This window comes from Artemia franciscana, chromosome 11 (assembly GCF_032884065.1).
Source record: "Artemia franciscana chromosome 11, ASM3288406v1, whole genome shotgun sequence".
NCBI lineage: Eukaryota > Metazoa > Arthropoda > Branchiopoda > Anostraca > Artemiidae > Artemia > Artemia franciscana.
Window position 1 is genome coordinate 34697846 of NC_088873.1, and position 23207 is coordinate 34721052.

Consider the following 23207-nt stretch of genomic DNA (forward strand, 5'->3'; position numbering starts at 1 on the left):
CTTCACTCATTAGTAATGATTTGGGAATAAAATAGGTGGTTCGAGAATCAATTGAAATTAATCTCAAAATAAATAAAAATCTTTCTTTGAACAGGGACTTGGGGGAATACTCACTAAATTCTTTATACTCAAATTTAATTAAAAATGATCTAACAAAATATTTTACTAAACCAATTTATAATAGTACTGAACCAACTACGAAAAGGCCTTTGAGACAGGCTGCTAAACAAGCAAGATTAGCTTTAAGAAATTGCATCTAATCATTTTATTCTCTTTAGTTTGAATGAGTTTATATTTCTTCATTTCATTCTTTTCGCCAGTCCTGGTTGAACTTCGCTGAAGTAAGGATGCTAGGGCTATATTTAAAAAAAAAAAATGTTTTAATAAGTGTTTTTAACTAATCAGTTTTAATTCTCACAATTTGATGTAAGTTCTGTTATATATATATATATAGTTTCTCTCTTATTCTTGTATTGTGCTGAAGACGGCCCTTGGACATAGGGCCGAAATATCTACATAAATAATTTCCATTGTCTTACAAAATTTTCCCTATTGTCTCTACGTTGTATTTGTTTGTTATGGAAAGGCAGTGTGGACTTCGTCGCTATTTTTTTACCTCATGGATTGGTAATCAGAAATCCCAGATCCTTTTTTGAGAGCCAAAGTGATCGGGGGCAGCTACCACTCACCCCTGACGGTATATTTTCCCGAAAATGCATGTGATAGAAATTTCAAGGTAGCCATTTTGTTCAGTGTAGTTGAATAGTCTAGCAATTATGTCTTTGAAGATTACAACCCCCTCTCCCCCGAAAAACCTAATGGCAGGGATTATAATTTTTTCCCATGGGGCATATAAGGTTTTTTATATGAAAAGTGTGGTCATATAATCTTCGAAGGGGACTCATTGGACTGGAAATCAGAAGTCTTAGCACCCTTTTTAATAGTCAAAAGTGAATTAAGGGCAGCCACCCCACAGCCATCATTTCTCTAAATATATCCCATCAAAAATTTGACATAGTTTTTTTTTCAGTGCAGTTGATACGCCCATGAATTGTTTCTTTGAAGATTATAACCCCAAAAACCTTCAGGATAAGGGTTTAAGTTATGCCCCAGGGGGCATATAAAGTTTTTCTATGGAAAGGATCTCTGAAGGGGGCTCTTTTGATTGGAAGTCAGAAGTTTTAGCACCATTTTTAACAGCCAAAATGATTTGAGGGCAACCTACCCCCCCCCCCTCCGTTTCCATCATTTTATCAAATACATCAAATCAAAATTTGGACATAGCAATTTTTCAGCGTAATGGAAACGTCCAGTAATATTGTCTACGAAGATTAAAACCCTCCCCCCAAAGCTCTCAGGGCAAGGGTTGTATGTTACATGCCGGAGGCATTTAATGTTTTATGGAAAAGGTGGTCATACAAACTTCTGAGGGGGGTCAATGCATTGGAAATCAGAAGCTATAGTGCCCATTTAAATAGTTAAAAGTGATAGGAGGGTAACCAGCTCCCTTGTCCCCTTCTTGCTCATCATTTCCCTAAACGTAACAATTGTTTTGACTCTGCTATTATCACTATTTCTGCCCTACAATTCAAATAAATGAAAAGAGTGCAAGCGTATCCAGGTTGTCAAAGAGCATATACAGAATCTTCTGGGAATTAAATAAAAAAAAAAACAAGTTTTTTTAACGGAAGGTAAGGAGCGACATTAAAACTTACAACGAACAGAAATTACTTCGTATGTGAAAGGGGCTGCTTCCTCAACAACGCCCCGCTCTTTACGCTAAAGTTTGACTCTTTCTCTTAACTCTACTTTTTAAAACAGTAAAAAACTTTAGCGTAAAGAGTAGATAAATAAATAGTAGAATAAATAAGTAGAATAATAGTTGAAATTACTAAAAATACTTTAGCGTAAAGAGCGAGGTATTAGGAGGAGGTGAGCCCCTCATATGCGTAATAATTTCTGTTCGTTTTAAGTTAATTCTGCTCCTTACTTTCAGTTGAAAAAACTTTTTCGTATTTATTTTTTCATTGTTTTCCTTTAAATAATGCTAGAAAATCCTGCGCTCCCTTCATAGAAATTTCCTTCCCCCATGATAAATTCCTCCAAGGAAAGTTCCCTAAACATATTCCCCTCTTCTCAAACCCCCCCCCCCCCAACCAAAAAATCCCCCTGAATACGTCTGTACACTTCCAAATAACCATTACTATATGTAAGCACTGGTCTAAATAACTGGTCTAAAACTGGGCTTCGACTACGCTAAATAAAATGGCTATCTCAAAATGGCCTAGGTGCCCTCCAATTTTTTGGTCACTTAAAAAGGGCACCAGAACTTTTCATTTCCGTTAGAATCTGATGGTGTGATTTTTGTTAAGATTCTATGACTTTTAGGGGTTGTTTCCCCCTATTTTACGATCTTGAGAAAGTTAAGAGCCTGAAAAAATCGGACGCCTATTACATAGTTTCAAAAAATGTCCTTATTGCAAATTCTAGAGCCATAAGGAGCGATGGGGCTCAATAGTAATCAAAACTGTAAAAAAAAAGGAATTTTGATATCAAAAAATAAATCGAAGGAATTGAATTATTACGTTGATTTCAAATTATATTAAATTTATTGAGTTTAGTGTTAACCATCAAAAGCTACGAGCCTGAAAAAATTTGCCTGATTTTCAAAAAAGGGGTAAATGTCTCATAAAAGTGAGGGAATTTAATGAAAATCATATCATTTCTTATCAATACCATTTCTTATCAAAAATCATACCATTTTAATGAAAATCATACCGCACATCCAAAGAACTCCATTGTAGAATTTTTGAAGCTCCTACCTGCAAAAATGTGGAATTTTTTTTCCAGAAGAAAGACCATGGATGCGTCTTTATTTGTTTGTTTTCTCCATGGGTGTTTGCATCGAACCAATAATCCTAGAATATTGACCAACGGCTCATTCAAACGGAAATTAAAAGCCATAGTATCCTTTTTAATTGACCTAAAAGATTGGAGGGCAACTGACCCCCCTCCAATCCATCTTTTTCCTAAAAGTGATTTGATCAAAATTCTGAGATAACCATTTTGTTCAACATAGTTGAAAAGCCCAGTAACTATATATTTGAGGATAACACAACCCTTCCATATCCCCTTGCAAAAGGTTTGTAAGTCATGAAATTTGCCCTTTGTTTACGTGTAGTATTTCTTATCGGGAAGTATACAGACATTTTTCGGGGAGGGGGTGAGAATCGAGATAATTTTCCGTGGGAAGAAAGGTTCCCTGGGGTGAGCTTTCAAAGGGAAATTTCACACTGGAAGAATTTACCAGGATTATTGTATGAAATTCTTTTTTGTCTTATTTTCTCTGTACCTACTCAATTTTACGGGTGGAGATGTTAAGGGGGATTGTTCGGGGGAAACATTTACACAGTTGAAATTGTCTAGAGTATCTTTCCACAGGTGGGTGGATTTTCCATTGGAGGAATTCTCCACGTTGAAGTCTTCCAAAGGATAAATTCCCCAGAGCGAAATATTTACTGGGGTGAAGTTGGCTGGAGTATCCTTCCGTAGGTGGGGGAATTTTCCTGCGATAGCACCTTTTTACTATGGAACGGAGGAAGGGGTATTTGTGGGAAGAATTCTCCATCGAGGGGGGATTTTTGGCATGATTTTAAAACAATCAGAAACCGCAAAAAGTTTTCCAGGGGAGTTTTCAGCTAGAACGGAATTGTTTGGGAGAATTTTTCTGGTGGAGGTATTTTATGTGGAGTGAAATTACCTGGAGGGATTTACCGTGAGGGGAAGGAATTTCCCATGAAGGGGAGCCAGTTTTTTCAGCATCATCTAAAAAAGATCAGAAATTAAATTCTTTTTAAAAACAGGCCTTTTCAAAAATGAGGAGCAGCATCAAACTTACAAAAAACAGAAATTTTTATGTATATGAGGGGGGTTACCCTCTCCTCACTTTTTACGCTACTTAATGAAATCGTTAACTAATCATTTTCTTTGATTTATGAAGCGGGAAAATGGCTCTAAAATTTGCAGTAACGAAATTTTTGAATCGAGTAACGAAATTTTTGAATTGAGTAACAAAATTTTGAATAGGCGTCCGATTATCTAAACAGTTGTTTACTTTTATCAAAAGTAACAGCATACAATTATCTGTTGCGTTACTTACAGTTTTACAGCAAAAAAAAAAGGAATTTTATGTTCAGCTCTTGTAAACTTATTTTGATGGCTTTATTGTGTTGGCAATGAAGCTTTTTGTGCCCTAAGTAATGTTAAACAGCCTAGCATCAGTAAACTTTCCAGAGGAAATTTTATACGGTTGGAACTTTGCCAAAATTAATACGCAAATTTCATTCACGTAATTAAAGCCAAACTCAGATCTGCATTAATTGAAAAGCGTTCAGAAATTAAATGAAAAAGCAAGTTTTTTTTAACTGAAAGTAAGTAACGACATTAAAACTTAAAACAAACAGAAATTATACCGTATATGAAAGGGCCTCCTCACCACTATGATGCTTATGCTAAAGTTTGAGTCTTTGTCATAACTCTACTTCTTAAAAAGTAATAAGAAACTTTGGCGTTGAGGAGGAGACAGCTCCTTTCATACACGGAATAATTTCTGTTCGTTTTAAGCTTTAATGTCGCTTTGAGTATAAAAAACTTGTTTTTTATTTATTTAATTTTCTATAAGAACCCATAGCTTGGCTTGCTATGTGTATGCTGAAAAAAACTCATTGTACAATTATTAATCCTGACGCAAATAATTTTTTTTTAATTTAATTCTACACCTCCTCAAGTTGATCTGAACACTAAAACTTAATATCATTTCCAAAAGATTCTATATATGCTCTTTGACAACCTGGATACGCTTGAACTATTTTCATTTATTTGAATTGTATGGCAGAAATAATGATAGTAGCAGATCCGAAACAATTGACACGTTTAGTGAAATGATAAGCAAGAAGGGGAAAAGGGGACTGGTTACCCTCCAATCCCTTTTAACTGTTTAAATGGGCACTATAACTTCTGATTTCCAATGCATTGAGCCCCCTCAGAAGATTATATGACTACCCTTTCCATAAGAAACTATATGCCTCCGTGGTGTAACATACAACCCTTACCCTGAGAACTGTGGGGGGAGGGTTGTAATCTTCAAAGACATAATTACTGGACGTTTCAGTTACACTGAAAAATTGCTATGTCAAAATTTTGATTGGATGTATTTGAGAAAATGATGGGCATGGGGGGGGGGAACTGGTTGCACCCAAATCACTTTTGACCATTAAAAGAGTGCTAGAACTTCTTACTTCCAATCCAAAGAGCCCCCTCCAAAGATTATGTGTCGATACTTTCCATAGAAAACTTTAAGTTCCCCCCGGGGCATAACTTACAACCCTTATCCTGAGGGCTGTGGGGGTTGTAATCTTCAAAGAAATAATTAATGGCGATTCAACTGCACACAAAAAAACATGTCCAAATTTTAATCGGATGTATCTGGGAAAATGATGGGCGTGGGGTAGTGGGGGCTGGTTGCCCTTAATTCACTTTTGATTATCAAAAAGGGCGCTAGAACTTCTGATTTCCAATTCAATGAACCCCCTTCGAAGATTATATGTCTTCCCTTTCTATAAAAAAAAACCTTATATGCCCCATGGGCAAAGCTTATAACCCTTGCCCAGAGGGTCTTTTTTTTTGGGGGGGGGGGGGGTTTAACCTTCAAAGACATAATTAAAGTACTTTTCAACTACGCTGAACAAAATGGCTACCCTAAAATTTCTATAACATGCACTTCGGGAAAATATAACGTCAAGGGGGAGTGGTAGCTGCCCCGATCCCTTTGGCTCTCAAAAAAAGACCTGGGATTTCCGATTACGAATCCAATGATTGGTAACCCTTTCCTTTCCTATGAGGGTTGTCATCCTCAAAGGCATGATTTCCAAACCTTTTAACTACGCTGAACAAAATGGATATCTCAAAATTTTATTATATGGGTTTAGGGGAATTATGGGCCTGGGGGGGCTCTGGTCACTCTCCAATCACTTTTAACTATTAAAAGGACACTAGCCTTCTCAATATTTAATCGAGTGAGTCATTTTTGATGTTTTTAAGACAACAAACGGTCATCTAAAAAATTCAATCAGACCCATTTTGCGAATATACGGCACGTGTGTATGGGGGGGAGTATCTGCCCTCCTATCATTTTGACTATTAAAATGGGCACTTGAATTTAGGATTACCAATCCAGTGAACTCCCTCCACAGTTTATATGACCACCATCTCCATAAAAAAAACTAACATGCACTAGGAAACAACTTACAACCCTCATCCCGAAGGTTGGGGGGGAGCCTTTCCTACCTTTTTCAAGAATCAGGCAAGTTTTCTCTGGCTAGTATTTTTCTCTAGCTAGACTGCTGGCTAGTTGGTCAATTTAAAAGGGCACTGAAAACTCTAATTTCTTTCGCCGGAACCCTCTCCCGATCTTATAGGACCGTTGGTTCAACACCATCAACCCTGGGGGGAGAAAAAAACATCAACGCGTATCCATGACCTTTTTTCTGGCAAAATTTTGTAGATAGGGGCTTGAAACATGATTGGTTCTCTGATACGCTGAATTTGGTTATGTGATTTTCATAAAGGTTTCTTGACTTCTTGGGTTTTATTTTGCCTTTTTTTAAGAATCAGGCAAATTTTTTCAGACTAGTAGTTTTTGACAAGTATCATTAAACGTATTAAATTTTATATATTTGGAATCAGCATAAAAAGCCAATTCTTTTGACGTAATAACTGCTATCAAAATCATTTCTTTTTAAAGTTCCGGTTGCTACTGGACCGAGTCCCTCCTTACTTATAATTTGTTACCACAAACAATTTTACTATTTACTGTGAATTAGACATCTTTTGGTAAAATATAATTCAAGCCGCATAGGACAGAGATCAGACAAACAAACAAAAATTTAATAGCCCCTACCATTGTAGGTGGTGCCATACACGGATTAATGTGCGCAAAAACAGATCAAAATAATACAAGTGTTTAGTTGACCTTGTTCACACTTTGTTTCTATCATTCCAGGTAGGAATTTCCACTCTCCATTTATTCTTTGTTAATGTACACTCATAGAAGCAGAATAGAAAAGCACGAAAATAGCTACAAGTTAAGAATTAAAATAATTTATAACAATTAGTTTGTGTGGTAATACCTATTTTATTCTGACAGAATAACTATGTGGGATTCAAGCCCAAAATCCCATGCCCCCCCTCCAATGTGTCTATCTTCAGTGTGCGGGCTATACAAGGAGCTCAACTCCTAGGTGCTATATGTCACCTAAATTTCTTAACTGATGACAGATTTCAGTAAGTCATAACTAAATACACCTGTTTCAAATTGTGTCGAGAATCTTCCGCTAATTGAACAACAAACAGAGAAAAGTTGAAAATCGCTCATCTGGGTGTTTCACAATGAGCAAAGGAAAAAACGACTCCGCAAAATAAACAAAAAAATATTCAGTAGGAGAGTAAACGCTTCAGTCATGGGAACAGTCAGGTTGAGAATTTGGGATAGAATTCCTAATCTGCGCCAAGTCTTTACGGAGTTCGAGGATTTTTCAGGATATCCTATCTGATTGATTAAATGATTTAGGCAAAAGACCAATTTTATTGGGAATGAACAAGATATGTTTGGCGGTGGTAGAGCATAATGGCGATGTTGCAACATAAACTTGTTTTCCTACCGAAAAGGTTCTCGTTTCGTGAAGCGGAAGAAAAGTTTGAGACTTAAAAAATGAAAAGGAGACAGAATTACAGTGATATTGCGATAGTATAACAGTGGTATTGGGAGATGAACTTATTTCCTGCTAAAAAGGTTTTTTCTTTCCGAAGCGGTGGAAATGTTTAAGAGTTAAAAATGAAAAGGAGACAGAATAACAGCGGTACTGCGATGGTATAACAGTGGTGATGGGAGATGAACTTGTTTCCTGCTAAAAAGGGTTTTTTTTCGAAGCGGTCGAAATATTTGAGAGTTAAAAATCAAAAGGAGATAGAATAACAGTGGTATTGCGATAGTATAACAGTGGTGTTCTGAGATGAACTTATTTCCTGCTAAAAAGGTTTTTTTCTGAAGCGGTAGAAATGTTTGAGAGTTAAACAAGAGCCAAGAGCTCATATGGTATGAGCTCTTGCAAAATTCTAAGAATTAATAGATTCATTTAAAAGGAAAATCAGAGGCTTAATGCCAGTCGGGATTTAAAATAAGAGCTCTGAGTCACGAGGTCCTTCTAAATATCAAAATTCATTAAGATCCGATTACCCACTCGTAAGTTAAAAATACCTCATTTTTTCTAATTTTTCTTCTCCTTTCAGACCCCCCCCCCCCCCCCGATGGTCGAATCGAAGAAAACAACTTTATCAAGCCAATTTGTGCAGGCCTCTGACACGCCTACCAATTGACATCTTCCTAACACACCCAGAAGCACCGAACTCACGAAAGCACTGGACCCCCTAACTCCCCAAAGAGAGCGACTCCAGTCCGGTTACGTCAATCACGTATCTACGACATTTGCTTATTCTACCCATCAAGTTCTATCACGATCTCTCCACTCTAGACGTTTTCCAACATTTCCGGTTTCCCCCTCCAACTCCTACCAATGTCACTTGAACTGGGTGGGATTTAAAATAAGAGCTCTGAGATATGAATTACTTCTAAATATCAAATTTCATCAAGATCTGGTCACCCGTTCTTAAGTTTAAAATACTTCAATTTTTCTAATATTTCCAAATTTACACCCCCAACTCCCCCAAAGAGAGCGGATTCAGTCCGATTATGTCAAGCACGTATCTACGACTTGTGTTTATTCTTCCCATCAAGTTTCATCCCTATGTTTCCACTCTAAGCTTTTTCCAAGATTTCCCGTTTCCCCCTCCAACTCCCCCAGTATCACCGGATACGGTCGGGATTCAAAATAAGAGCTCTGAGACACGAGTTCCTTCTAAATATCAAATTTCATTAGGATCTGATCACCCATTCGCAAGTTAAAAATACCTCTAATTCTTTTCAATTTTTCCTCTCTCTTCAGCCCCCAGATGGTCGAATTTGGAAAATGACTTTTATCAAGTCAATTTGTGCAGGTCCCTGACACGCCTACCAATTTTCATCGTCCTAGCACGACCAGAACCACCAAACTCGTCAAAGCACTGGAAATCCCCCCCCCCCCATTCAACTCTCCCAAAGACAGCGGATTCGTTCCAATTATGTCAATCACGTATCTAGATTTTGTGCTTATTCTTCCCATCAAGTTTCATTCCGATCCCTTTACTCTGAGCGTTTTCCAAGATTTCCGGTTTCCAAGATTTTGTTTCCCCGCTCTAGCCCCCTATGTCCCCGGATCCAATTCAAATTGAAAATGGAGCATCTGAGACATAAGAGATTTCTATATATCAAGTTTCATTAAGATCGTATCACCCATTCGTAAGATAAAGATACCTCAATTTTCACGTTTTTCAAGATTTCCCTTTTCCCCCTCCAACACCCCCCAATTCACCAGACCTGGTCAGGAATTAAAATGAGGGCTCTAAAGCACAAGATCCTTGTAAGTCTCAATTTTCATTAAGATCTGATCACCCATTCGTAAGTTACAAATACCTCATATTTCTTAGTTTTTTGGAATTACTCCCCCCCCCCCAACTCCCCCAAATAGAGCCGATTGTGCTTATTCTTCCTACCAAGTTTCATCCTGATCTCTCCACTCTCAACGTTTTCCAAGATTTGAGCCCCCCCCCCCCCAAAATCCCCCAATGTCACCGGATCCAGTTAGAATTTAAAATAAGAGCTCTGAGACACGATATCAATCTAGATATCAAATTTCAATAAGATACTATCACCCATTCGTAAGTTAAAAATACTTCATTTTTTCTAATTTTTCCGAATTAACCGTCCCCCCAGATATTCGAATCGGGGAAACGACTATTTCTAATTTAATCTAGTCTGGTCCCTGATACGCCTGCCGAATTTTATCGTCCTAACTTATCTGGAAGTGCCTAAACTAGCAAAACCGGGACAGAGAGACAGACATACCGACAGAACTTGCGATCGCTATATAACAATTGGTGAATACCAAGTGCCATAAAAATGAAAGGAGACAGAATAACAGTAGTATTGCGATAGTATAACACCGGTGTTGGGAGATGAACTTGTTTCCTGCTAAAAAGGTTTTTCTTTCTGAAGCGGTAGAAATGTTTGAGAGTTAAAAAATGAAAAGGAGACAGAATAACAGCAGTATTGCGAGAGTTTAACACCGGTGTTGGGAGATGAACTTATTTCCTGCTAAAAAGGTTTTTTTCTGAAGCGAAATGTTTGAGAGTTAAAAAATGAAAAGGAGACAGAATAACAGCAGTATTGCGAGAGTTTAACACCGGTGTTGGGAGATGAACTTGTTTTTTGCTGAAAAAGTTTTCTTTTCCCGAAGTGGTAGAAATGCTTTATACTTAAACATGAAAAAGGGAAGAGTAAAACAATTGTGTTTCGAGAGTATAACAGATATATTGTGACATGAACTTATTTCCTGCTATAAAAGGTTTTATTTTTCTAAAGCGGAAGAAACGTTTGATTGTTAAAGAATGAAAAAGAGACAAAATAACAGTGGTATTGCGGGACTATAACAGTGCTGCTGCGCAATAAACTTGTTTCCTGCTAAAACAGCTTTCTATTTCTGAAGTTGAAGAAATATTTTATAGTTAATAAATGAAAAGCAGATTGTGACTTGGACTCAAGTTTATTTGTAGAAGATACATTTGCTTCAAATAGTAATAGGTTTAATGACAGTCTAAAGGTAATATAACTCATAAGATGAATTCCGGAAACATTTCTTTTTTTCAGAAAGTATGTAGTTAGAATATGTAGAATATGTACACATTATATAGAATATGTATGAATATGTTAGAATATGTAATTCAGAACAGTGTAATTAGCTTTAATGTCACTTTGAGTTTAAAATTCTTTTTTTTATTTATTTAATTTTCTATAAAAATCCATAGCTTGGCTTGCTATGTGTATGCTGAAAAACTTTATTGCATAATTTTTAATCCTGACTACATCACTATCAATTTTTAATCCTGATTTAATTTAATTTAATCCTGATAATCCTGATTTTTAATCCTGATTAAAGTGATTAATTTTTAATCACAAACAATTTTTAATCCTGACTAACTACACTATTGAGTAAACTACTTTTGGTTAGTTGCGTAAAGAAATTTAAGTAGTGCAATTACTATCTACTAAGTAAATAAAATCTAACTCAGTGGCATCTCTATAAACTACTTTTCAGAGGTCCACCCAAACTGGGAAAATTAGTGTTTTCTCAACTCCAAAGACAAAGCACCAATGAAATAGACGACCCGAAACTTGTATGATGTAGCCCCGACAATTCAAGTTGTTCATCGTTTAACTCAGTGTAGAACTGGCTTTCATTGTTAGTTTCTTTCAGCTTAGCGTGATAAAAGACAAAGAGAAGTGACAGAAAAGATGAGAAATATGTAATTTGGGCTATATATTTGCATATTAGGGGGGGGGATATTTGGACAATGTGAAGCCAGAAAACGATTCTTACTTCATAATATCAGAATAAATGTAGCTAGAAGATACTTTTCGGAGGCATGCCTTACTCAACACCTGGGAAAGTCAGAGTTTTCCAGACTGCTATGAAAAAGCATATAAGCCATAGACAACTCAAATATATGCATTATTTCCAATGCGAAACTAAAGATATACTGTCGTATAAATACGTAAGTTTGGAAAACATGGGTTAAGACGTACATTCCTGAGTTAAGCACTAGGTTACGATTTGGCTATATTTTTCAAAAGCTTCTTGCTGTTATAAGTAGTGAAACCTTAAACTAGGCTTTCAAAAAAAAAATTAACATCTATTTAACATCAACGTTTATTAGCCTCTTAAGGAGCCGATTGATTTATAAAAAGGCTTACAGATTTCTAAAGATGGCACTATAAAAAAGAAATAATATTCACGGTCAACAGCTGTTGATCATGCAGTAAGAATCAATACTATGACCGAACATTGAAGCTGAAATTTTGAAATTGAAGTTTTAACTATATTCAACTTAACCTGGGGACGAAAGTCTAGGAAGCTTGGAGGAGGTAATTATTTGCGCTGGAGGCGAGAGGGCTAAGTGTTTCTATTCGGTTCGAACAAGCATTCATGCGAAGTTTTCCATTTAACACCTACGGCCTAACATGCTTTTTGGCTAACACCAAAAAATAGGTTTCGTAATAATGCATGTATGAGCCTCTATGAGTTTTTTTTTTTTTTTTTTTTTTTTTTTTTTTTTTTTTTTTTTTTTTTTTTTTTTTTTTTTTAGCAGAATTATAATATTTTGTGGGTATTGGTGGTAGATGGAAGGTGTGGTAACCCGATGCATATGTGTTATGTAGAGTATTCTAGGAGTAGACATACAAGCCCAGAATGGTGGGCTCCGTGCTTTTTCTGTATATATTAGTGATGTAATAAAGATCTCCATTATAAAAAAAAAATGTTGATTGACAATTTACACTAAAGTTTAACTTACACACGAAACAAATACTTTATTCAACAAATACCATAATATATACCATACCTTACTACCTTTACCTTTATAAAGGTATTACCATACCTTTATAACAAATACCTTATTCAAAGCATATGTGACATGAAAAGGAATTTTTTGAATAATTCCGTTTAAACTGGAATGTAGATAACCTATTGACTGCCACTTCGGTCAATATAAACTTAAACAGTTTTTTTCTTAGACCAGAGTATCCTAAAATGAAGAGGAAGGATCCTCCTGCCCCATTCAAGCTGGCTTGGGCCCCTATTTCCTCTTTTTGTAGGCTACTTTGTGTTTAAGTTATGCTAGTTCTTGCGCTTCTACCATACTCTTTGGAATAAATACTACTCAAAAGTGCAAGGCAGTTGGAAATATTATCAAATATAAAATTAAACGGCTTTTTCAATAAAATTTCACTTCGACTTCTCAAAGCTATAACAGCAGAATGTAAAAAAAAGAGAAAAAAATGTATTCTAATCTTTTGACAAAAACTTAGAATGTAGTTTCAAGCTCTATAAAACATCGATCTGCACTTGGTAGAAAGTCAGTGTGGTAAAATCAGCATACCTGAAAATAAAGGTATCTAGTAACAGGTATCTCAAAAGGTATCTCAAAACAGGCCTATCAAAAGGTATCTGCTACTAGTAACAATCCATTGAAGTACCGAGTTACGTGAGGCCAATATACCTGTGCAAGTTTCCTTTAAATTCTTTTATATAATTTTTGCCCAACCCATTTGGGGGCAACCTGTTTTTCGTTAAGCCAAAGATAGACGAACAAAATGATACTCTTTGGGAATCCTTTGTCCGTAAAACGTGGCCTAGCCAATACCGTTATTCGTCCGAAATTAAACAAAAAGATAAAAAATTTGAAGAATACTGAAAACAGAAGTTTGACCCCTGATGTTTGCGATTTTTTTAAAGAAGAAAACTAGTTTTATGGACTCCAGACGTTGCATGTGGCATCCACATGGGTTGAAAGGATAGACTGAAAAGCCCCCCTCCCCCATTGTTTCGTATAAAATATTTCACTTTTTAAGCAAAACCCTTAGAACAATCAACAATATAAAGTATCTTCATATCAAAATGGAAATCAGAAACCATGTTTGACCAGTATTTCAGCAAGCAAAACTAAAAAAAAAAAGTATAGGAAAGCCAAAGAAATTACTCTATCCAGATTTCTCGGTTCAGGGCTAAGATTTAAATCCAAATTCGGAGTATATTCAAGGCCACATCCAGGATTTTGTTTGAAAGGTTGTATTTGGGTTCGGGAGCGGAGGAGGGGGCTATTTACAAAAAACACACAAAAAACATTTGTTTCTATACATTTTTATTACTTTTTTATGAGCCGGACAGAAAAAATATTAACATTTGAAATTTTCAGATGTACATCAAAAAATAGCATTCAAACTTCAAAATTATTCAAATTTATTTAAAAATTGTACAACAATACTGCTTTGGTAGCTGTTTTTCTTCTTTTTTTCTGCGTTGCAGAACAGCGGCTATTGCAGCTGGATTATTTTTTTCGTCCGCAGCCGTCTGTAGCTCCAGAATGGTCGGATTTCGGATTTACAAACTCGAAATTTTCTGGGAAACTACATCTAAATTAAAAATTTTGGAAAAAAAGAAATTCTTTTTTGAAATCTGGATTACTGTTATTACTTGCGGAAAGTTTATGAGACACACGAAAATTTTTCTTTTGTTTTTGAAGAGACAATATGAAGTTCTACCAGTATTAAAAGTTATTCTATCTCTGAAAAGTTAAAAAGTCTAAAAAGTTAAAAAGTAAGGAATCCTACAGAATAAAAACTTCAAAATACAAAGTCACAGAAAAAAAAATGTTTCTGAAAAGCAAATGTAAACTTCATTTCCTAGAAGATTGGTCCAGATGTCGAAGAGAGCCGTCCTGGCCGAGTGGGTTGGTGCGCTGGATTCGGAAGTGAGAGGACGCGTCTTCGTCTGAGAGGACGCGGGTTCGAGTCCCAGTGTATCCAATTCTTCAGTTTGGGACAGGGGTCAGTGGTATGACTCTGTAAGCTTAGCCAGAGTCGACCCAGCTCTAAATGGGTACCTGGAGAAATCTGGGGAAGGTAAACAGGAAGGATATGCGAAAGCACAGGATGGTTGGCCCCCAACCCCCCATTGCACTTCCTGGCTGAAGGGCCAAAAAACGGAGATTAGCACCGCCGGTACGGACTGTAAAGTCTAATGCCGTATCCTTTTTTTTTTACTTTTAGTTGTCGAAGAGACAATATAAATTTCTATCAGTATCCAAGACAATATGATTTCCAAAAATTTAAGCTTCGAAACTAGGACATTTTACTGAGATAAAATGTAGGGAATTCACGGAATCAAAACTTCCCAATAAAAAAAAGACACAGAAGAAACTTTATTTATGGTAAACCAACGTAAACCTCTGTTCTTAGAAGATCAAGATCTGTCTTAAAACTGTCGCAATCAAAGGAAAAAAAAAATCAAAACATTGCTCTGACGCCATGTACAATATGACGTTTTTTTTACTGGAAAACTACTGGAAATTGCACACACTTCACTGGAACTTTTCTACCTCGATTCTCACACCAAGAAAAAGTCCTGAGTTTCCATCTCTTACCACTTTGGATCTACACCCCATTGATCACCGTAAAAAGCCCTTAAAAATGTAATATAGTAAATGTAGCATAATATACTTTCTACTAAACACTAACCATTCTCACAAACGTTCCTAACTACGTTTCTAGCTTTGCTTCCTAAGACATCATCAGGGACGTCACAAAATACTCTACAAAATTAATCCATCTGTCTTCTGCTTTTTCCATAGTTACACCTGCATTAGAACATAGGCAGAAGTCAATCCACGGAACGATATTTTACTCTGCTTTACACCAAGCCAAAGTAGCTTAATCATAAAGTTTCTTTGCTGACTTGTTGGTGAAGGCAAAATAAACCTTGAATTCCTTTCTACTAGATACAGAAAACAAGAAATCTTTTTAAGGAACGATGTCAATCCACCAAAAATAGGAGGTTGGGTTTCTCGGAGCTGAAGTTAGGTCTTTTCTTTGGGAAGAGGAGGATATGTAAACTTTGTCGCCCCCTGCCGCACTATCAATGCTGTAAATGTTATAATCTTATCCAAAACATTACAATTTAAGCTTGTCCTTCCAGGCGTGCCGCCCGGGGTGCGGCATCAACGTTTATTAGCCTCTTAAGGAGCCGATTTATTTATAAAAAGGCTTACAGATTTCTAAAGATGGCACTATAAAAAAGAAATAATATTCACGGTCAACAGCTGTTGATCATGCAGTAAGAATCAATACTATGACCGAACATTGAAGCTGAAATTTTGAAATTGAAGTTTTAACTATATTCAACTTAACCTGGGGACGGAAGTCTAGGAAGCTTAGAGGAGGTAATTATTTGCGCTGGAGGCGAGAGGGCGAAGTGTTTCTATTCGGTTCGAACAAGCATTCATGAGAAGTTTTCCATTTAACACCTACGCCCCAACATGCTTTTTGGCTAACACCAAAAAAATAGGTTTCGTAATAATGTATGTTTGAGCCTCTATGAGTTTTTTTTTTTTTTTTTTTTTTTTTTTTTTTTTTTTTTTTTTTTTTTTTTTTTTTTTTTTTTTTTTTTTTTTTTTTTTTTTTTTTTTTAGCAGAATTATAATATTTTGTGGGTATTGGTGGTAGATGGAAGGTGTGGTAACCCGATGCATATGTGTTAATGTAAAGTATTCTAGGAGTAGACATACAAGCCCAGAATGGTGGGCTCCGTGCTTTTTCTGTATATATTAGTCATGTAATAAAGATCTCCATTATCAAAAAAAATGTTGATTGACAATTTACACTAAAGTTTAACTTACATACGAAACAAATACCTTATTCAACAAATACCATAACATATACCATACCTTACTACCTTTACCTTTATAAAGGTATTACCATACCTTTATAACAAATACCTTATTCAAAGCATATGTGACATGAAAAGGAATTTTTTGAATAATTCCGTTTAAACTGGAATGTAGATAACCTATTGACTGCCACTTCGGTCAACATAAACTTAAACAGTTTTTTTCTTAGACCAGAGTATCCTAAAATGAAGAGGAGGGATCCTCCTGCCCCATTCAAGCTGGCTTGGGCCCCTATTTCCTCTTTTTGTAGGCTACTTTGTGTTTAAGTTATGCTAGTTCTTGCGCTTCTACCATACTCTTTGGAATAAATACTACTCAAAAGTGCAAGCCAGTTGGAAATACTATCAAATATAAAACTAAACGGCTTTTTCAATAAGATTTCGCTTCGACTTCTCAAAGCTATAACAGCAAAATGTAAAAAAGAGAAAAAAATGTATTCTAATCCTTTGACAAAAACTTAGAATGTAGTTTCAAGCTCTATAAAAACATCGATCTGCACTTGGTAGAAAATCAGTGTGGTAAAATCAGCATATTTGAAAATAAAGGTATCTAGTAACAGGTATCTCAAAACAGGGCTATCAAAAGATATCTGCTACTAGTAACAATCCATTGAAGTACCGAGTTACGTGAGGCCAATATGCCTGTGCAAGTTTCCTTTAAATTCTTTTATTTAATTTTTGCCCAACCCATTTGGAGGCAACCTGTTTTTCGTTAGGTCAAACATAGACGAACAAAATGATACTCTTTGGGAATCCTTTGTCCGTAAAACGTGGCCTAGCCAATACCGTTATTCGCCCGAAATTAAACAAAAAGATAAAAAATTTGAAGAATACTGAAAACAGAAGTTTGACCCCTGATGTTTGCGATTTTTTTAAAGAAGAAAACTAGTTTTATGGACTCCAGACGTTGCATGTGGCATCCACATGGGTTGAAAGGATAGACTGAAAAGCCCCCCTCCCCTATTGTTTCGTATAAAATATTTCACTTTTTAAGCAAAACCCTTAGAACAATCAACAATATAAAGTATATTCACATCCAAATGGAAATCAGACACCATGTTTGACCAGTATTTCAGCAAGCAAAACTAAAAAAAAAGTATAGGAAAGCCAAAAAAATTACTCTATCCAGATTTCTCGGTTCAGGGCTAAGATTTAAATCCAAATTCGGAGCATATTCAAGGCCACATCCAGGATTTTGTTTGAAAGGTTGTATTTGGGTTCGGGAGCGGAGGAGGGGGCTATTTACAAAAAACACACAAAAAACATTTGTTTCTATACATTTTTATTACTTTTTTATGAGCCGGACAGAAAAAAAATTAACATTTGAAATTTTCAGATGTACATAAAAAAATAGCATTCAAACTTCAAAATTATTCAAATTTTATTTAGAAATTGTACAACAATACTGCTTTGGTAGCTGTTTTTCTTCTTTTTTTTCTGCGTTGCAGAACAGCGGCTATTGCAGCTGGATTATTTTTTTCGTCCGCAGCCGTCTGTAGCTCCAGAATGGTCGGATTTCGGATTTACAAACTCGAAATTTTCTGGGAAACTACATCTAAATTAAAAATTTTGGAAAAAAAGAACTTGTTTTTTTTTAAATCTGGATTACTGTTATTACTTGCGGAAAGTTTATGAGACACACGAAAATTTTTCTTTTGTTTTTGAACAGACAATATGAAGTTCTACCAGTATTAAAAGTTATTTTATCTCTGAAAAGTTAAAAAGTCTAAAAAGTTAAAAAGTAAGGAATCCTACAGAATAAAAACTTCAAAATACAAAGTCACAGAAAAAAAAATGTTTCTGAAAAGCAAATGTAAACTTCATTTCCTAGAAGATTAAGATTGGTCCAGTTGTCGAAGAGAGCCGTCCTGGCCGAGTGGGTTGGTGCGCTGGATTCGGAAGTGAGAGGACGCGTCTTCGTCTGAGAGGACGCGGGTTCGAGTCCCAGTGTATCCAATTCTTCAGTTTGGGACGGGGGTCAGTGGTGTGACTCTGTAAGCTTAGCCAGAGTCGACCCAGCTCTAAATGGGTACCTGGAGAAATCTGGGGAAGGTAAACAGGAAGGATGTGCGAAAGCACAGGATGGTTGGCCCCCAACCCCCCACACTTCCTGGCTGAAGGGCCAAGAAACGGAGATCAGCACCGCCGGTACGGACTGTGAAGTCTAATGCCGTATCCTTTTTCTTTTACTTTTAGTTTTCGAAGAGATAATATAAATTTCTATCAGTATTCAAGACTATATGATTTCCAAAAATTTAAGCTTCGAAACTAGGACATTTTACTGAGATAAAATGTAGGGAATTCACGGAATCAAAACTTCCCAATAAAAAAAGACACAGAAGAAACTTTATTTATGGTAAACCAACGTAAACTTCTGTTCTTAGAAGATCAAGATCTGTCTTAAAACTGTCGCAATCAAAGGAAAAAAAAATCAAAACATTGCTCTGACGCCATGTACAATATGACGTTTTTTTACTGGAAAACTACTGGAAATTGCACACACTTCACTGGAACTTTTCTACCTCGATTCTCACACCAAGAAAAAGTCCTGAGTTTCCATCTCTTACCACTTTGGATCTACACCCCATTGATCACCGTAAAAAGCCCTTAAAAATGTAATATAGTAAATGTAGCATAATATACTTTCTACTAAACACTAACCATTCTCACAAACGTTCCTAACTACGTTTCTAGCTTTGCTTCCTAAGACACCATCAGGGACGTCACAAAATACTCTACAAAATTAATCCATCTGTCTTCTGCATTGTAAAATTTTAGACGCTCCAATTTTGTGTTCAAAAGTTCCTGGAAAGTCTTGCGTAAAACATCCTTATAGTTTTGCTCCGCAACACAACTTGCTGAGAAAGCAAACTTTTCCCAACAATTTTATGTCATATTCTAGCAGAAAAACTAGCAGAAAAACTAAATTTTCTGTCTGATAAGCACAGAACAGATTGCACATGTCTTCCAGACTTTTGGGAAATAATTCTGAAAAAGTCGATCTTGAATATCAAATTACGATTTTTTGAGTTAATCGACTAATTCCATGAAAAGCAGGGAAGACGGGAACTGTCCTTTACACGAAATTACTCTGTTCACTTGGAAATCATTTCCGAAGTTTTCATAGCGCATCAGATTTTTTTTTTGATAAATAGTTTTTTTTTTCCATTGCGGATATACAGGTTTAAATCTTCTAAGAACTGAAGCTGACATGGGTTTTCCATGTGACTTTTCTATTTGCAGTTTTGATTCTGTGAATTCCTTGCACTTTACCTAAATAAAATTGAGTAGCTTTGAAGGTTGACATTTTAGAAGTCAGTTAACTTTAATACCAATAGAACTTTATTAGAACAATAAACTTTAACACCAATAGAACTTTATAACAACAGAACGTATTATCACTTGGACAACCTAAGCAGATTTCCGTATCTTTCATAAAATTTTGAGAAATAATACCAGAAATCCTAATTTCTAAAAGAAGCTCTCAATTTTTAGAATTTCTAAAATTTTATTTAACAATTATTATATTTAGACATTCAATGCCATGAAAAGTAAGCAAGAAGAAATGCACTTTTTCAAATCCTTTTATATCCTCTAAAAAATAAAGGTTTACACAATGAATTGTTTTACGGATATTCATTAAACACAGTAAATACTATAAATTCTTAATACAGGTAAAAAAAAATGATATGAGGACATTACAGGATGTAAAATTTAAATATTACATAAGGATATTTAAAATATTAAACAAGGACAAAATACAATTAAATATTTTATACAATTAAATTAAATGTATACAATTAAATGTATAAATGATACAATTAAAATTTAGGTTACAATAATATCCTTACAGATTATATAACATCCTTATTAAATATTAAATAAGAATATTAGAGGATATAGAATTTTACAATTACTTCGTACATACAGAACTCATTTCAGAATTCCTGGAATCACACGGTGATATTGCAAATAATAGCTTACAATAATGATATACTATTTGCAAACGTGATACGGGGGCATTCAAATATACTACCAGTGAGATATGGTTGCATATGTTGCTCCGCAACTATGACCCATGGGTAATTGCTGCGACATTCCACAGGGCCTTGACCCCATAGGAACAGTCTTCTAACATTTCCAGACTTAATGGATTCAGCAATAACGATTCATCAAATGATTAATGGGAACTTCCATGTTGTTCATGAGACATTTCTAGACTTACAAAAAAAAATCATTCTTGGGAGTGAATTTCAGGCAAACAAAACATTTACGGTCATTTTTCTTTAAAAACGCATTAGCTGTCGACAGACGACTACAGGCGGTTTGTCCATAGTTCGAATGCGTCCGCTTTAGCTGTGAAAGGTGAATGATAAAAAACATAATTTAGTTACTTTTTTACTGTGAAACTTGACTCATGTTTACGTTTCTTATTTTATTCCAAGAAATTCGACATGTAACGCTGTAACAGATTATACTTTAAGCAACTCAAAATTCAGCTTGATAAACTTTGTGGGAAGCTCTATGTATCATAAACAAACGTAAAAGAAACCTAAAGAAAGAAATTTAAAGAAAAATTTTCTTCTTCTTCTTCACTTAAAGTTTCTTTCACATTTAAAACATGAATTTATTTTTCAAAAAAAAAAAACTAATTCTTCTGTAACAAAAGGAATGTAGGTATTTGTAGCATTTATTATTGTCGAGATAGCACTTTTCAAAACTAAGATCAGGCTTAAGATACCCTGGAATAGTTTCATTTTTTAAAGATACTAAAAAATTTGAATGACCCTTTAAAAGATACTGGAACGATCGAACATTAAATAAGGGCTATGTATTTCATTGACATATCTGATACTCATGGCTAACAAACCTTAGTCAGAAAAGCTCATGTCTAAGCATGCAGGAAAAGCCATAAGCATTATGAGGGCTTAAAGGGAGCGGAGATATTTAGTACTTCAAGGATTTTCATGCTACCATTAGAATTTAAGAAAATTAACACATATTAACATATATATTACGTATATTAAAATGCATTATTCCAGAAGCCAGACATTTCAATCTGATACAGCGGTATGTGAAGCGTTTTCATAGTATTTAAAAAATGATGATTTTCTATTTGGCATCTAGGACCCCATGTATGGAATTGTTTACCCATGACTTTAAGAAACATGGATAATTTTTCGTGGATTTCGGCAGGAATTAAAACTATTTTGCCTGAATATTTATGGCTTTGATAGTTGAGTGGACCTCAAGTGGAGCCAAGATGTTGGTTTTGTTTTAGGCGATACTGGTCAAGCTGTTTTAGTTTTTTTTTTTTTTTTTTATTGTGTCTTTTTTTAAGTGTAATCCCGTACCGACCGAAATGCAGGGTAACTGAACATTTTTTTTTCCTTTTTTCTTTTTCTTATTTTCCTCTCCTTATTCATATTGTTTTTATTTGTATGTGTATTGGGGTTTTAAGCCCAAACAAGCATTGCTTTACGTTTTCTTCATGTCCGCATTTCCTGCATTAAGAAACATCAATTTTTCAGAGGTTAAAACACATCAATTTTCATCTTTGTCAAAAAATACGAAAAGTGAATTGAAAAATACAGGATTTTTACACTTGATAGGTCATTTAAGGACAAATACCTTCCACAGGTTATCACTACTTATAAGCAAGAAAGTAAACACAGTGGGGTCATAGCAATAATTATTGTATAGCTTACATTTATAGGACCAATAGAAATTATCGAGCCTCTCCACCAATCAGAGGCAAGCCACTGACATTTTCATCTTGGATAAGTTGCGATACTGGCAAAAGATCCAAAGCAATCCATTCAGATAACAAAGCTCTCACTTGTGTCTCTGTGCCTAAAAAAAGGAAATATCGATATTATCCATATAAAAAAACATGTCGATATAAAAGAGACATCGATATTATAATATTGTGAGAAAGGAAAAGAAAACTATTGGCCAAAAAATAATTGGTCATACACATCAAATACAAACAGAAAGAAAACAAAAGAAAATCAGTCGAATCAATTTTAATCAAATTAATTGAACTCGAATTAAATTCCCTTTTTTGCTTCAATTTTTCTAATATTTTGGGGAGATGTTGATTGTAAGATCGGTTTTAGCTGCAATGCTAAAAAAAAATATTTGAAAAGACAAATATGCAGCAGTTTAGGACAGTCTTTGCTGTAGCCAGGGTTGCCACCTGTAGCACGAAAGTGCTATTTTAGCACTATTTCATCATGTGTAGCATTGTAGCAAGTGCGACATTGAACGTAGCACTTTTTCTCTTATATGACCAAATTGAAAATATGGACGATCAAAAAACAATTAAATGATGCATTTCACATCAAATATACATCAGAACATTTTTTATACATGACAATAATCTACACACATTTAAACACGGGATATGCGTGCGCGCGTTCATTTTTCTCATTCAGCGCCCTGATCAGTCGCATTTTTTATGGATATATTTTTTTCTCTGTATCTAAAAAGATTGAAAAAATTGACATAAAAACTAATCTAAAATGGACCATGCGCGTGTCGCGGCACAAACTACGACACTCGCAAAAGTTTGTTGACTGTAGCACCAAAAATAGCTCTTCAATACGCAAAAGCAGGCAATTGTAGGAATTGAGCAGAAACATTTGTTTCTGCTCAATTCCGTTGTTTCTGCTGTTTCTGCTCAGTTCTGCTTCAATTGAGTAGAAACATTTGTAA

At 35.3% G+C, this 23207-nt stretch overlaps 1 protein-coding gene across 3 annotated transcripts in view; it reads right to left on the minus strand.

Moving 5' to 3' along the window:
- Positions 1-23207, minus strand: part of LOC136033130 (uncharacterized) — an 81390-nt gene that overhangs the window by 38033 nt on the left and 20150 nt on the right. The window contains exons 6-7 of one of the 3 annotated variants that reach the window (XM_065713766.1): positions 22199-22343; positions 13030-13146 (exon numbers count right to left, since the gene is read on the minus strand). In XM_065713766.1, coding sequence (XP_065569838.1) covers positions 22219-22343 — 125 coding nt within the window. In that variant the 3' untranslated portion in view covers positions 13030-13146; positions 22199-22218. Of the gene's footprint in view, positions 1-13029; positions 13147-16906; positions 17025-22198; positions 22344-23207 lie in introns of those variants that run through there. The other 2 variants (XM_065713765.1, XM_065713768.1) reach the window with 2 other exon arrangements.